This window comes from Zosterops lateralis (assembly GCF_965231275.1).
Source record: "Zosterops lateralis genome assembly, chromosome: 6".
NCBI classification, from domain to species: domain Eukaryota; kingdom Metazoa; phylum Chordata; class Aves; order Passeriformes; family Zosteropidae; genus Zosterops; species Zosterops lateralis.
In genome coordinates, this window is record NC_139761.1 from 8,531,703 (window position 1) to 8,546,536 (window position 14,834).

At 44.1% G+C, this 14,834-nt stretch overlaps 1 protein-coding gene across 1 annotated transcript in view; it reads left to right on the top strand.

Moving 5' to 3' along the window:
* Positions 1–721: 721 nt before the first annotated feature.
* Positions 722–14,834, top strand: part of AKT1 (AKT serine/threonine kinase 1) — a 75,366-nt gene continuing 61,253 nt past the window's right edge. Inside the window, exons 1-2 of the mRNA XM_083862718.1 lie at positions 722–838; positions 7,296–7,472. Coding sequence (XP_083718844.1) covers positions 7,427–7,472 — 46 coding nt within the window. The 5' untranslated portion in view covers positions 722–838; positions 7,296–7,426. The remainder of the gene's footprint in view (positions 839–7,295; positions 7,473–14,834) is intronic.

Below are 14,834 nucleotides of genomic sequence, written 5' to 3' on the forward strand. Positions count from 1 at the left end.
GGATGTGGCACTTAATGCCATGCTCTAGTTGATATGGTGGCGTTCGGTCATAGATTAGACTCGATGATCTGTCTTTTCCAACCTAATTGATCCTGTGATTCTGTGATATTGTCCATGCTCCGGGCAGTGGGTTCACAGGCCGAGCCAGGAGAGGCCACATCCCTCCGGGGCACAGCGTCCCCAGCGCTCCGGGCCGGGCCGGGCCGGTGCCGGGGAAGGGGAACGCGGGGCCGCCCGGGGCCAGGAAACGCCGCCCCCGGGGCCTGGGGCCGGGCCGCGGGCGGGAGGGAGGAGGGGGCCGGGCCGGCGGGCGCTGCTCCGCCGCGCTGAGGGAGCTCGAAGGGCAGCGAGGCCACCAGCCCCGGCCGGGGAGCGGCGCGGAGCGGGGCGGCCCCTCGGCACGGGCGGGAAGCGGCGGCGGGACCCGGCGGAGGGTGTGAGCGAACGCCGTGCGGGACCAGCCCGGCCCGGGGCTGCGGGGGGAGGCGGCGGCGGAGCGAGGCGAGGCGAGGCGAGGGGGCGGCCTCGCAGGGCGGAGCGGCGGGGAAGGCGAGCCGGCAGCCGGAGCGGGCGTACGAACCCCACGGGCCGAGCGCCTACGAGAGGGGGAGGAGGAGCCGCCCCGCCGCCCGGGGATGGTGAGGAGGAGGCGGCGGCTGCCGGGAGCCCAGTGAGGCCTTCGCTCGGCGCCCGCCGCAGAGCCCGCCCGCCCGCCTCGCCGGCCGCCCCCTTCCCCCGCTCTCTCGCTGGCTCGCTCCCCCCTTCCCTCCCCTTCCCCCGGCTCCCTCCCCGGCTCCCTTCCCCTGCCGCCGCCGCCTCCTCCCCGGGCTCCAGCCATGTAAGTGACCCGCTCCCCGGTCGGGAAGGGCTGGGGGAAGGAAGCGCCGGGGCCGGGGCCTGCTCGGCGCGGCCGCATTGTGCGGGGCCGGGAGGGAAGGGAAGGGACGGGAAAGGGGGCGGCCGCTCTCCCTTCGCCTTCCCCGGGCGTGGGCTTCCCCGCCGGCCCCCGGGCACGGCCCGGGCGGGGTGGGGGGCGCGGAGGCCCGGGCTGGGGCGGCCCCGGCCGGTCGGTCGGTCCTGCCGGCGGGCCCGGGGCGGACAGGAAGCTGTTGGCTCCCCGGGGATGTGGTGGGTGAGAGCGCGGCGGGGCGGGGGTCTCCCCTCGGGCCTGCCCCGGCCCCTGCGCCAGCATCCCCCGGGGAAACGGCGGTGGGGGCGGCTGGGGGTGGTTCGCGGTATTTCGGAAACGGCGGCGAGCAAAGTAGCCGAGGGCCCCCCATTTTGCCACCTCCCCCGCCCCCATTTTCTCCCCTTGTCTTCTGCGGCCGCGTTGTTCAGCCTAGCTCCGCTTTGCGGACCACTGAGTGTTTGCCGACGGGGGTGTGATTCTCTCCGTGGGCATTTGGCGTGTGTAGGTGGCTGTGCAGCGCTTATGGACTTGATTTTTTTTTTTTCTTTTTTTCTTTTTTTTTTTTTTTTTTGCAGTCGTGTTTTGCAGAGGTGTAGGGAGCTGTCTGCAGATGCCCCCCTCCCCCCGCCCCCAGGTGAAATTCTGCAGTTGCCGAAATGTTCTTAGAGACTTGTAGGACTTGTGTCTGTTTCTTTGTAAAACGCATAATCAAGCATATAAACGTTCTGGTGCTTTTAATATATTTTTACTGGCGGGACGCTACTGATGCAGATACAGTTTGCACCTTATTGGTGGTGTGTTTCCCCCCATCTTTGGCCATCCCTGTAGGAAATATTTAACTGTTTTGCTTTGTTTTTCTGTCACCTCTCTCGTGTAAGAAGCAAATCCATGATTTGCGCTTGTTTGTTTTATTTATACCACAGGAGGGATGTACATTTCAAAATACAGTTATAAAAGGGAGTTACTAACAATGCTGAAGAATATTTGTTTGCAGGTAAATAAATTTGACATACTGCATGACTAGTAATTACTTTCATGTGGTAGTTAGTTTCATGGTGACAGCCACACCATTTGTCTGAGTTAGCAGATTTAAAGACACTGTGGAACTACCTTTGATTTTTTTAAAATAGTAGGGTTTGTGTTGTGTGGGGTGTTTGTAGAACTGTTTTTGGTGTGCAGCAGCGGTAAATTAAATTTAAGAATTTTTCCAGTGTCCACAAGTCACTTTCAGCTCCCGTAATCACTTACAGTCTTATAAAAATGTCCTGGAAGTGATTACATTAACAATTAAATAGTTTTACAATTGTCTTGATTTCTTTGGGGACAGAACAAAACTTCTGTTACAAATACTTTAAAATAGAATTTGATTAAATGTAGGTTGGTACTAAATAAATCAGGTTGGTACTGAAGTCCCAAACAGCGCAGTTCTTAAATTATATAAGCATAAACTGTAAAAGGACTTGTTCTTGTTTGGGAACATAAAGAAGATTTTATCTGGGCTGCAGAGGGGGTTGTAAAGAGGTTGCTTTTCTGCCATCACTCTGTTTTGAAATAGGTATCCTAGTTTGTCCTATCAAACTCTTGTTGTGTTTGCAGCATGGACAGTTGGATGTCGTAACTGTGGCCCCTCACCTGAACAGCATTAACCTCCTGTCTATTGATCAGCAAAGGCAGGAAAGCACAAATATTTCAAATTACGGTTTTGTAAACCTAGATTAGGCCAACAGATTAAAAAAAAAAATGGGGCTGTAGGATTTTTGTTTTCCAGTTACCATTTCCCCCATAACTTAGTATCTGAGAATCCTTTGTGAACCTTGTGATCAGCTGCACTTGCTGCCATGAAATTCCAGTTTAGATGTGGTGTCATTCGACACACAGCAGCAAATACTGGTGACCACACCTAAGTTGTGGCCCACAATGCCTTTTTGTACGGGAAGCTAAGATGGTGGAACAACCTGGTCCTTCTAAGCTTCCTTGAAAGCTGTCTGCCCAGATTTGGTAACTGGGTCATGGTGCGAAGCTGCTGCAGGCTCAGAGGGCCCTGAGCACGTTGGAATCGCTGCTGCTCCCGTGAAACACCCAGGGCAGGATTTGCGTAACGCAGGAGATGTACTCCGCTGGTCAAAGCCTGGTGGGAACATCTATCTGTACGCTCCACTTGAAGCCTTGGCTGGAGCCCAACTTTGTTGTGTCTGTGTTGTTTAGGTGCAGTTGGCTGTCAGCTGGGAGTTTGTGCTGGGAAGAGAGCAGAGGTTGCTCGTGGCATCCCCCATGTAACGGGCCCGGACGCACCGCCCTGGCCCAGTCCAGTTCCCGTGGAGCTCATCTGCTCTCATGACAGTGTCATGTGCCCACAGTAGGCAAACTTGGGCAGCTGGATCCTGTTTTGTCTGGTCCTGCTGCTGTGTGTTACGAGGACATGGAAGGATGTGCAGCATGTTTGAGCTCAAGTCCTGGGAGAATCGGGAATGTGCCACATCACGACAGTGGGCATCAGTAACTGGTGGTGTGACAGGGCAAAGTGTTAGCCCAGGGGAATGCTTTTTTGTAATCTGCTCTCTGATCTGGGCTAACAAGTACAGCCTGGACACAGTCTGACATGCCAGGACTGAGGCTGGTGGGTCAGAGTCTCCCTTTAGTCCCTTGCTTACTCTCCCTCATGAAGATGAGGTGATTACCATAGGTGCTCCTGCATCCCATGAGCTCAAGATTCAGTGTTACAGAAGACTTCCTCTTCTTCCTGATCTGCTCTAGGGTGTGAGCAGAAACAAATATAAAACTTTGCATTGGAAAGGAAACAGGAAGTACAGATTAATATTTGTACTTTCTTAGAGAAAAAAGATGAGGATAATGTATAGAAGAGAACAAGAGAAGGAGCTCTAACGCGACTCTCCCAAATACGGAAAAGATGGTTCTGCTCCACCTTCTGTTGGATTGTTGGTTTGACTGACTCCTTAAAGCAGGTTTCACTGCTGCCATGCCTAGGGAAGTGAGTTATCTCATTATTTATGAAGCAGTTAATAGCCTTTAAGGAATTAATATGTACGCAAAGCCGGTGTCACCATGATACAATGCTGATGTCATGCCATTCATGATTTACAGCGCTTCAGCTGCGTGAGGACTATTTCAGAGTTAAAAAAAGTATTACAGAAATGCGTATTGAAAAACAAGTAAAGAGAAGACTAAGAGAAAGACCAAGTTGTTTAGCTTTTGACAGTATTCAGTCCTGTGCAGACACAGACTGGAGCAGCCAGGTCATACTTACCTCAGATGCCCTCTCTTCACTGGGAACCATTCCTAGATGACCATAAATGAGGACTGTAATCGTTCTTTTTTTTTTTTTTTTTTTTTTCCCTCTAAGGATTTTATGGAAAAGGAACTTTTTCTGGTTTACACATCTTCAGTAGTACATTGACCTATAGTTAACTTGCTCTTCTCTTCCGAGAAATTACTCTTGCCTGCTGCCACTGTCTTCAATAATGTCTCTTACTAAAATAGATGTATTAGGCAGAGCTTGAATGTGTGTTTTAAAATACACTAGGTAGAACAGGTTGGCTGCTGTTGGAGCTGTGTCTATGGACATCTTATTAGACAGTGAGAAGGGATCCCGAGCTCTTGCATTGCAAATTAAAAGTAACTTAAATTTCTCCATGTGAAGTAAGTGCTCTGACATGGCTGACTGAAGGACTGAGGTGTGACCTGTGCTGCAGGTTGGTGTCAGGAAGTGTTTAATGTTTTTCCACTTCATTGTGCCATGGCTTCTTTACAAAACCCTCCACCCCCTTCACCACCCCTCTCCCATGAAAGAGGGTAGGCAGGTAAAGACACATCCCTGAGAGTACAGCTACAGCAGCAAGTGGGAAACAGTTCTTGGGTAGAAATAGTAGGGAGAAGGCAGTCTAAGCTCCTTGGACACCAGGGGGTAGAAAAAATAGTCCCTCTGAACTTTGTATTTCTTTGTTGATCTGCCTTTTTTTTTTTTTTCTCTGTTGTCATTCAAATTTGGATTATTAAATGACAGTTTAGCTGATGACAAGCAGGAAGCTGCCATGTGGTTATCCTGGCAAGTGTTAACTCAGGAAAACCTGGTGTAAGTTAGCTGCACATTGGAGAATTCTGGTCCTTCATGCTTTTTTATGTTTTTAATAATAGTGTTGCCTTTTCTACAGCCTAGTTTGTCTTGTAGCTTCCTTTTTTTATATATGGTTGTTGGAAAGGATATTGATTGTTCAGTGCCTCTAAATGGTTGAGTTCTGGATGCAGAGGTAGGATTGCATGGTCCCTGCACCCTGTATGACACTAAGTTAGAAGTGTTAACTTTCACACCTGGGTGTTGCATTTCCATACACAAGCTGTGATAATCTTGGGGGTTTTGTTCAACACTTTGCAAATTTCTCAAGCCTCTAAGTGAGGTCTAGTCTCCTTTTGACATCAGCAAGCAAGTCTAGCCTGCATGGCTATTGTGCATGGCCATTTTGACAGGAAAAAGCCTGCTATGTTTGTCAGGTTCTATCCTAATTACTCTGGAGCTCAAGGAGTTTGTTCCAAGGTATCTCTGGCAGCTGTGGATAACTGGTCTCTATTCTGCATCATACGGTTCATATTTTTATAATTTCAATAAATTCATATTTATTTATGGAATTAAGAATTCTTACATGTCACTTGTTCCAATGTAATTTTTTGTGTGTCTTCCCTCCCTCAGGCAAACATCTGTTTCATGGAGTTGATAGTTCTAACTAGTGAGATTGGCAGATTTATAATTTGGAAAAAAACCCACACTCACCTTGTTTCTGAGGAGTACTTCAACATAAACTGTTAACTGGAAAAACTGAGGAACAGTAACAAACAGTGTAGGTTTGTAGGCAGAGTGTCAGGGGAGTGACCTCCTTTCTCCGTCCATTTCTGCTGGCAGTGATGGAACTTGTTAAATTTGAGCTCTGTGCTCTGAACGCTGCCTGTTTTCAGATCACTCTGATGTGGTACAAAGCCCCCTGCCCCTGCTGGGGTTTCAGTTCTACGTTGGATTCATTTTGACCACCTGTTTTCTTCCATCCAGTGTTGTGTCTTAGTGAGTTATGGGGAATTAGTTGCTTTTTAATCTAGTTTCTGATGGATGGCCATCACCTGCATGCTCAGAGATAATTGATGCACATGTGCCAAATGCATGCAGAGATGGTGTGTATTTGTCAGGTGGGAATGGGATGTCTCTGTGCTTGCTGAGATACTCAGCTCAGTGAAAGCCAGGTCTTTGGTGGCAGTTTACAAATGCTGCCGGGTTTTGTTTTATTAAACTTGTTGGTTGCTGCTGGGAATTTGTCACCAATTAGGTTTTTTGATCACTCAAGTAATACCAAATTGAATGGCAGCATGGACACTTTGGAGAGCACAGAAGAATTAAACAAAAATGGGGAATATTTGTACCACAAGCAGAAAAATAATCAGATTCAATTTAGAAAAATAATAAAAGCTAATGCATTTGGGAAGAGATTACATTCAGTGAGGGAGAGAAATGCACAGAATGTTTCTGTGGTAGTCAGCCATGAGCAAGGCACATTTTCAATAAGAAATGGCAATGGAGCTATTTAGAGAGGGACTTTGTCTCATAAAGCAGAGGGGTAAAAATCCCAGGTTGTGCTTGGGTATATTTCATTGTGAGAAAGGCAGCAGCAAACTGCACTGCAGTTAAGGAAGAGCAGTAAAATTGATCAGGGTGCTGTAAGGGCTGATTTGGGATAACAGTGAGGTACGTGATCTGTGGTTGTTTGTATACTTCTAGGAGAGGTAAAAGTTAGAAATATCAAAGGTAGAGAAAATGATTTTGGGGGAGTCAAGGACATCTCAGTGGAATTAAGAGAATGATGCTGAAGGTAGGAAAATCTGAAGCAGGATAGGAATATTTACTCTGAGAGGTTTAGCTCTAAGACACACTGTGTGCTGGTTAATAGACTACTATCAGGCTGTAAAGAAACCTTCCAGGACATGTTCTAGAAGTCTTCCTTACCAGGAAACATCAAAAACTGGTTTTTGTGGTATTTCAGAATTTTTATTGTTGGAAAGAATGAGGTGGTGTTGCAGAGATGGAGGTCTCCTAGGTAAGACCTTGAATCCACCTGTAATTCAGACAGTACCTGACAGTGTTGAGTCTCCCCGTGACCAGCCTACTCAGTGAAGAAGCAGGACTTTAGCAAGCCTGTATTTTGGCACCTCTACCTGCCAAGATAAATTCTTGTGGAGAGCTAAGCCCTTGTTTATGATCTGTAATAATTGAATAGAAAAATCCCCAAACCAACAGTGCAGCAATGAAAACTACTGTCTGTTGTATCCCTTGCTGTACATCCGTGACATGCTTTGACATGATGGTGTACTCTTCTTTTGATCCTTTTAGAAGTAGCTGGGAAGGAGGAAAACGGAGGAAAAGCCCTCGTCGCTCTTGTGGAGCCTTCTGCTGGAGTTCAAGAGTTTCAGCAGAGTGATCCTTTGCCATAAACTGGTTTTTCAAGAGACATTCCTGCCATTATGAATGAAGTAGCGATAGTGAAGGAAGGCTGGCTTCACAAACGAGGTAAGTGACTCTTCTCTCTTTAAATTGACTCCATCTCTCTTTAATCTGGTGTTTAGCAGCATGTCCTCAAATAATCCATTATTTTCCTGTTCATCCTAGTGGGAAACAGCACACAGGGAGTGTGCCTGACTTTTTTTTCAAGCTTTAGAAAATGCATGTGTAAGGGGTTTTCTTGTGTGTGTGTGTACATGTGTTCACCAAAAAATAGTGTCAACTGCATTGAAAATGATGATAAAGGTAGCAAGTGAAGAGATGCTACTTGGAGTGTTACAGGTTAAACTGTAGGAAATAATTTTGGTTTGTATGTAGGTCTGTAGCTTTCCTTTTTGTGCTAGAAGGGGGAATTTAGATGAATATTTTTGAACGGTGAAAAATATGCCTGTATTTTGTGAGCAATGCTGTGCTCTTGCAGAGACTTGCTGGAAAATGTGCTCTTCTGTTTGTGTCTGAACTGCTCTGGGTACCAGAGTCCTGGATGGGAAGAATAGCCCTGAGTTTGTGCACTCTGCATTTTGGTTGTACCACCAATGACATTTGATTTTTGTAAAAAGTCTTTATTTTGACGGAGTGGCAAAACTGAAAAGACAGTCACATGTATCATTTTTGCCTTCTTACATGTTTTCTTCCCAGAACAGTGGGTTTGTTCTTTTTTGGGGAGATACTCATTTTCAATTACCACAGCATTGATCCTATAAGGTACTTGACTTACCTGTTTCTTTGTATTCTACTATTGTTTCTTGGAAAGGAGGGAGCAGTGTTAGGTACTTTCCATGATAGTGTCATTTTTTTGGACCAAAACCAGGATCTGTGTGCTCCAGCAGCAGGGAAGCTTACATGGTTCTGCAGACTCAGGATTTTTCTAGAGGGTTTGCAACAACTTGCCTGAAGGTGCAAAGGGTGTAGCATAATTATTTATGGAAGAAATTTGAAATGCGTTATCATAACCTTGGTAAAGGCTGGTGGTTCTTCAGCAACAATAAGAAATTTCTAGGAATTTAGAAAACATGTTGATAATGTGTATTTTTAAAGGGTGGAAGTGTGTATTTCTAACAATTGGATATGCAGTATAGTTTAGCAGATTGATGCTTGATGTACAAGTGTTTTGTTCAAGTTTTTTTAGGGGAGTGTGTGGGGTTTTTTTTGTTCTGGTTTATTTCAGTTGGAAACACCATTACACTCATTACTTCATTCAGTAATTCTGCTGTTCCCAGGCTGCTTTGTTCTGACAAAGTATATGAGAACTATTCTGTGTTTGGATTAAATAGAAGAAAGAAATACAGAATTTATGAATCTAGAAACTCTTCAAATGAGTGATTTTTTTAAACAGTGTTTCCAGGCTGAGGGTTTTTAACCAGCTGTTGCTGCAATTCTTCCTGCACCCACCTGTAATTTAAAAAAAAAATTGTTTTATTTTGTGGAGTACTACACAAAAATTTGAGGGAGAAACATTTATTTTCAACAGTATGGAAAAGGCATTGAAAAGGATGATTCAGAAGCACATGTGTCTGAAACTTCTAAACAATCACATTGTATTTCATGTTTTTCTGCGTTTAGTTTTGGGAACTGAATTTTTGTTGTTTCTAGGATTATGATAAAGCTACTTTCAAGTAAAGAGACCTCTGGAAGATGTCTTAATAAAAGATGCCCAGATCTCCTGATCTGTTTTTTTTTTTTTTTAGTTGTTTAAAATTGCCTTAGAGAAACAGATTATTATCTATGATGGTTTGCTGATAATATTATGATGACATTATGTGCTGAACACATTCCCATTTTCAAAATGTTACTCTGCATGTTCCGCATATTTGATGCCGCAAATTTGTGCCCAAACTCCTAAACTGTTAAATGTACCTTGGCATTTTTTGGATGCCAGGTTTCCTAATCCTTTTAACCTGTTTCCCAATGCCTTTTTACCCTCTTGGTATGTGTGGTGACAACTATTTCATTCCACTCCATTGACTTTACAACTCTTAAGTCGGTGTTGTCCTCTTGAGGAGGGTTTTAGAAAGCAGTGCTCTATCTTCTCCTCAGCCTGTTGCTGTCAGCCCTGGGACTCTCTTGGTTTTTGTAGCTGTTCAGGGATAAGTTGACAAATTCAGTTCATTTGGCTTTGTCTTTGCTGGGGAGTAGCTTATCCACTCTGTGTGCGCCTGTGTTTTATTAAGCATCTTCTTTTAATAATCTACATTTATTGCCAGACACTATCAGTTTGCTGGCTCTGCTAGATCAAGTGCTTCAACCACAGGATGTTTCCAAAACTGATGTCTGATACGGTGAGCTTCTGAAGTCAAGGCACAAACAATAATTAGTGCAGGGAGGGACTGCTAAAGGGGGGATTTTAGATATAAGAAACATATAGAGTTTGTCTTTTAGATCATTTATAAAAACAAAGGTTGCACTGCATGTGTTCTTTAAAGATCCTAGGGCATTCCACATGCAAATATTTTAGGTAGTGACTGGCCAAAATCCAGATTTGGCAATGATGTTCTCTCAGCCTAACGTTCCCCATAGTTTTGGTTGGATTTGGTGTCTCTTACAGTTCCTGTCCTGAGCAGTTGAACAGCATGGCTGCATGCAGTTAAACAGTTGCTACATCTCACCCCAGCAGTGGCTTAATTTTGGTGGTTTTAATGATTTGTATATGTATAAATCAAGCTGCAAAGTGCTCTGGAGCCCTTCTGGATGGCAGGTGTAAGTAAGCATAAAGCCATCATTAGCAGGAGCAGGTGTTTCGGCCTGGCAGGGAAGTAGCAGGGCTTTCTAGAACTGTGGAGTTGTTTTCTTCTGTCAGCATGCTTTACGTTTATGTTTTTTGTTTCCAAGATTAAAAATACAAATGGAGAAATGAAATTAAACATCGCTGCCTGACCGAGAGCTCTTGGCAGTTCTCTAAGTCACTCACTAAAGGAAGCTCTACTTCCAGTATTGCAGATGTTTGTTTGTACAGGGGCCAGTCATGTCCATGCCATGTGTAACCTCAACCAGGCAGAAACAGAAGAATTCATGAATGAACTTTACCCTCCCCGTCCCTTTCCCCACTGGCAGTGCTTGGTGCTGTTACTCAGATCCCAGCAAGGACAGACTCTTGTGAGCACTCTGTGTACAACTGCATGGCTGGACTGTTCCAGCATGCAGGTGGGAGGTGTGAAGGAGCTCAGGCTTGGTGTGTGCAGTCCCTGGTTGTGTGGTGCTGGAAGGTTCTGTTTAGTGGGAAAGGATGGGGGAAATGGTTCAACGCAGAGGTGCTATAATTGTGATTGAATATAAGGGGGGAAAGAGAAAATTATCTGCCCAAATTGCTGCTCGTTGAGCTCCAGGATTATAGGTTTTCTGAATGTATGTCATGAGGATCCTTAATTTTGGTTGTGTGTGGGTAACTTTTTGTAGAACAGAGGTGTGCCCAAGTGTATTTTACTTGCTTTACTGATCCATTTTAAAGATCTCATTGGATTTCTTGCATCTTTCTTCTCCAGTCCCTGTTTATAAAGGTCCTTCTATTGTTTTCAGTCTTCATCCTGTTTCTTTTTTTTTTTTTTTTTTTTTTTAAGTCTTTCTGCATGGCTAACAAAGAGGGGATTGTGCGTTTTGATACTCTGTCATCTCTGTCCTCCCTAGTATGTCCGGTTTTCTTATTAGGGCATAAACTTGTATGAAAAAAAGGAGTCTTTTGGAGGCAGCAAAAGAGGGGGAGGGAAAAATATACACTGACATTTGAAAAAGGAAATAGAAAAATCTCCATTTCTCAGTCTGAGAAATCTGAAGCAATTATAAGAATCTGGAGAGACTTGTGTGTTCATCCATTAATATTTAGCAGGAAATGCAGATCTATTATGTTTTTAAATAATATATTAACACCACATAGTCATTTTAATCATGAAAACCATAACATGTCCTCCAAATGCCAATTTTTATGGACTTCAGGCAGGTAAAACTATTTGACTAATGGAGTTTCTGGTTTACAAGCTGATCAAAACTAATAGAGGCCCTTAAACGAGCAATAATATATAAGATACCTACTCCACTTCTGGATATAATATCTTTTTTTTTTTTCTTTTGGTTAAAGTATTATTTCTGTAGTGAATGGAGTGATGCAGACGGCCTAATAAATAACAAGTGGCCTGTTCTGATTTGTCTTGCTATAGCTTCATCGCATAAAATGGATGCAAGATCCATGTGTAAAATACAAACCAGGACTAAAATGCTGATTGTTGCTCTTTTAACTTTCTCTAGCAGAATAGCACAGATGGTGAACTTTAGCTTTGTTATTTTGAGCACAGGTTCATACTGTCAGTATTCTGTTAGTGTGAATCAAAAGAGGATTTGATCAGATACATTTTTAAGCCAGGGAGTCTCTGGTGTTGCTGTTTTTCTTCACCTCTTCTTTCTTCTCTCTTTTCTGTTCTCACCATGTTCCCTACCTCTTTTTCTGTATGTGTGTATGTGTGTTTTATTTTGGGGTGTTGGTGTTTTTTTGTTCTTACCTTGGCTTCTGTCTGTCCCTGGGATGTAGTGATGCACTGTCTTGGTGACCTGTGTAGTCAGAACCTTTGAGGTTCAGATTAGTTCAAGGATCGTCTGGCTTTCATGGTATTTCAAAGAATGGCTGTGGCACTTGATGCAAAGGATCCTAAGAGCCATCTGAACTCTGAAGATGCCAGCTATAGAGGGCACAGCTGCTTCAGAGGAAAAACTGGGGGGAATGGAAAGGTAAGAAACAAGATAGGGGCTGAACAAACACAGAGTGGGGCTGAATGAAGAATTGGAGCGGGGAAGTTGTGACAGAGGGAAAGAAGCTGATTCTGTTTCTAGAGCTGAAGGGTTGGGTTTATAGGGAAATCTGTTGCTCTTCTTGTTGGGAACAAAAGATAAGCTGTGTCAGTTTGTGGTTTTCCTTGTGTGTCTCTTTTTCAACACAAGGGGCAATAGTTTTGCAATTCTAGCTCTTGGTTGCTTTCATTTTGCTTGTCCTGTTCTGGGAAAAGGGGACTGGGGAGGAACCAGGAAATTGTCAACCAATAAATCTGACCTTGGTGGTAGGCAAGATGCTAGAAACATTAAGAAAGGATGAGATCACAAAACATCTGGAGAAATATGAGCTGATAATGGCTAGTCAGCTAGACTTTTGGAGGGCAATCTCATCTGATGGAATTATTTGTGGAGAGATCATAGGAAACAGGCTGGATCCAGAGTACTGTAAAAAGCTTGCTCTGGATGACAAGGGAAGTCAGAAACTGAGAATCAGCTGGGGCAGTGTAACTGTACTGTACTTCACCTTTGAAAGAGCTGGTGTAGCCTAGAAATGGCTCATCTTCCCTTCACAGAGCAGACTACTTGTCTTTTGAGTTTTTCTGTTACTTTCCAGCATCCTTTCAGAAAACTTTTTTCCAGAACATTTTTGCATTAAACCCCTTCTTTAATCTACAGCTTCACATTTTTGAAGGGTGACATCCAAATGTTTCTTTGTTCAGTAAAAGTTACTTCCAAAAAGTCTTTATTCTAACATTTTCACAAAATACTCTCAGTTCTTTAGAGAAGTGATGCTGGGTTAGATGTGTTTCTCATTGATTGTAAACTGACTGGAACTTACATGCAAGTGACACTGAACACTCTCGCTTTGAATGGCAAAGAGGAAGAGCTGGGGGTGTTGATGCCCACGTTATTTATGTCACTCCTGGAAGTTTACTTTCATATTCTGTTTCATTGCACATCAGAAGCTTAACAAACTAGGTCTCAATTTTATCTCCAAAAGTGGGGTAGCGTCATAAATTAATGTTACTTGTTATTAAAAGGGATTTGAGGATGAGGGATCTAGGACGTTGCAAACCCTGTAAAAGCGAGCCTGGGAATGCTTGATACAGTGGATCATGCAGAAAGTGCCTGTATTGGCATTGATTTTCTTTTTCATGGTTCCTTCCTTTTCAAAAAGGGAAAGGTGGGCCTCAAAAAAAACCACCAAAAAACAGGCTGTCCATGTTTTCTGTTCTTTTTTTCTCTCAGTAGGCATATTGAGGAGTCATCAGGTTTGGATGTAGGAAGAAACAAGTACTGAGTGAGTATGCTATTTTGAGGTAAAGAGAGAGCAAGAGAATGAAGCTTGCTCGTTGTTCTTGCAGGGGTGGTTTTAGGCAAGGTGCTGTGCCATGCATTTAAAATTTGGCGCCTTATTCCTGCTTGGAAATGTCTTCCCCTGCAGCCCCTGTGTGGATGCCAGAAGGTTCCTTCCCTTGCAGCTGGTGCTGCTGCCACTGTGTAAGCACTGTCAGTTGCACTCCTTGTCTCTGTGCCTGTGGCTTCCCCTGCCCAAACTTGCTCCTGGTTATCCTTTGTAGCCTGCTATTTGCCATCTGAAAAAGCTGGTGAGGATTTTGATGTTCTTAGAGCAGTACATGGTGACCTGTGGTGTCTCTCCTTTCATACACTTTCTATGTTACTAATAATTCTCTTAAAAATTGGGATGGTGGTTGGTGTCAGGTTCATTTGGGAAACAGACCTTGATATCTACTGGGGGGGAAAAAGAGGATTTGCTTAATATCTCAACATTCAATTTTAATATATTTTAAAAGAACATTGTAAAAGCCAAGTATCTGTCAGCTGTGTGGGGTTTTTCCCCTTTTACATATCGGAGTAGCCAATTTACTAAGAAAAAATTAGTTGAGTCTTATTTTAAAGGCATCTCTCATGGGGGGAAGACAGGAGAGGTTATTATTTTCAGACGCATTATGTTGTAGGTACAATGTGCTTCTTAAAGGGGGAACAAAAACCAGGAAACTATGTGAGGAAAGAGGAAGAAAAAGAATGGAGAAAGAAAAGCACCATATTAGGTGTGAAGTAGTGTGTTTTTGTGAGAAATATTTACTGCAACTGAAAGGGGGAAATAATGAAGACTGGCTTTGAGTGCAGTTGGTAAGCATGCTACAGACCTTTGGGATTATTCTCCTACCTCTTCAAGTTGAGCCAAAAATGTTAAAAAGATAGCTGGTAAAATAACATTGTGAAATTTGTCAGTTTATTCAGAAGTGCATGGTCATATTTGAGGACAGCTGAGGTAAACAATCATCACAGACTGCGGGCAAGTCAGTTACTGTTTCCCTGAGTCTCTTGGGTAAGTTGGGAGAGCATGTTTTGAAGTGCTGTCCAAAACCCAGGCTTTTGGTGAACTGCATGTAGAAATACACTTTGGAGTCAGTGGTTCTGTGCATGGCTGCAGTGGTATTTCGTGCTCATACTGAGACTGAGTGCAGCATCTGAGTCATCTGTGGGGCTGTCAAATCAGTCTCCTCTGCCTGTGCTTTACTGATGGACTCCTAATGAGAACCACAGGATGAGGATGCCAGAGAAGTGGGCTTTGTGTTGGTGGTGAACCAC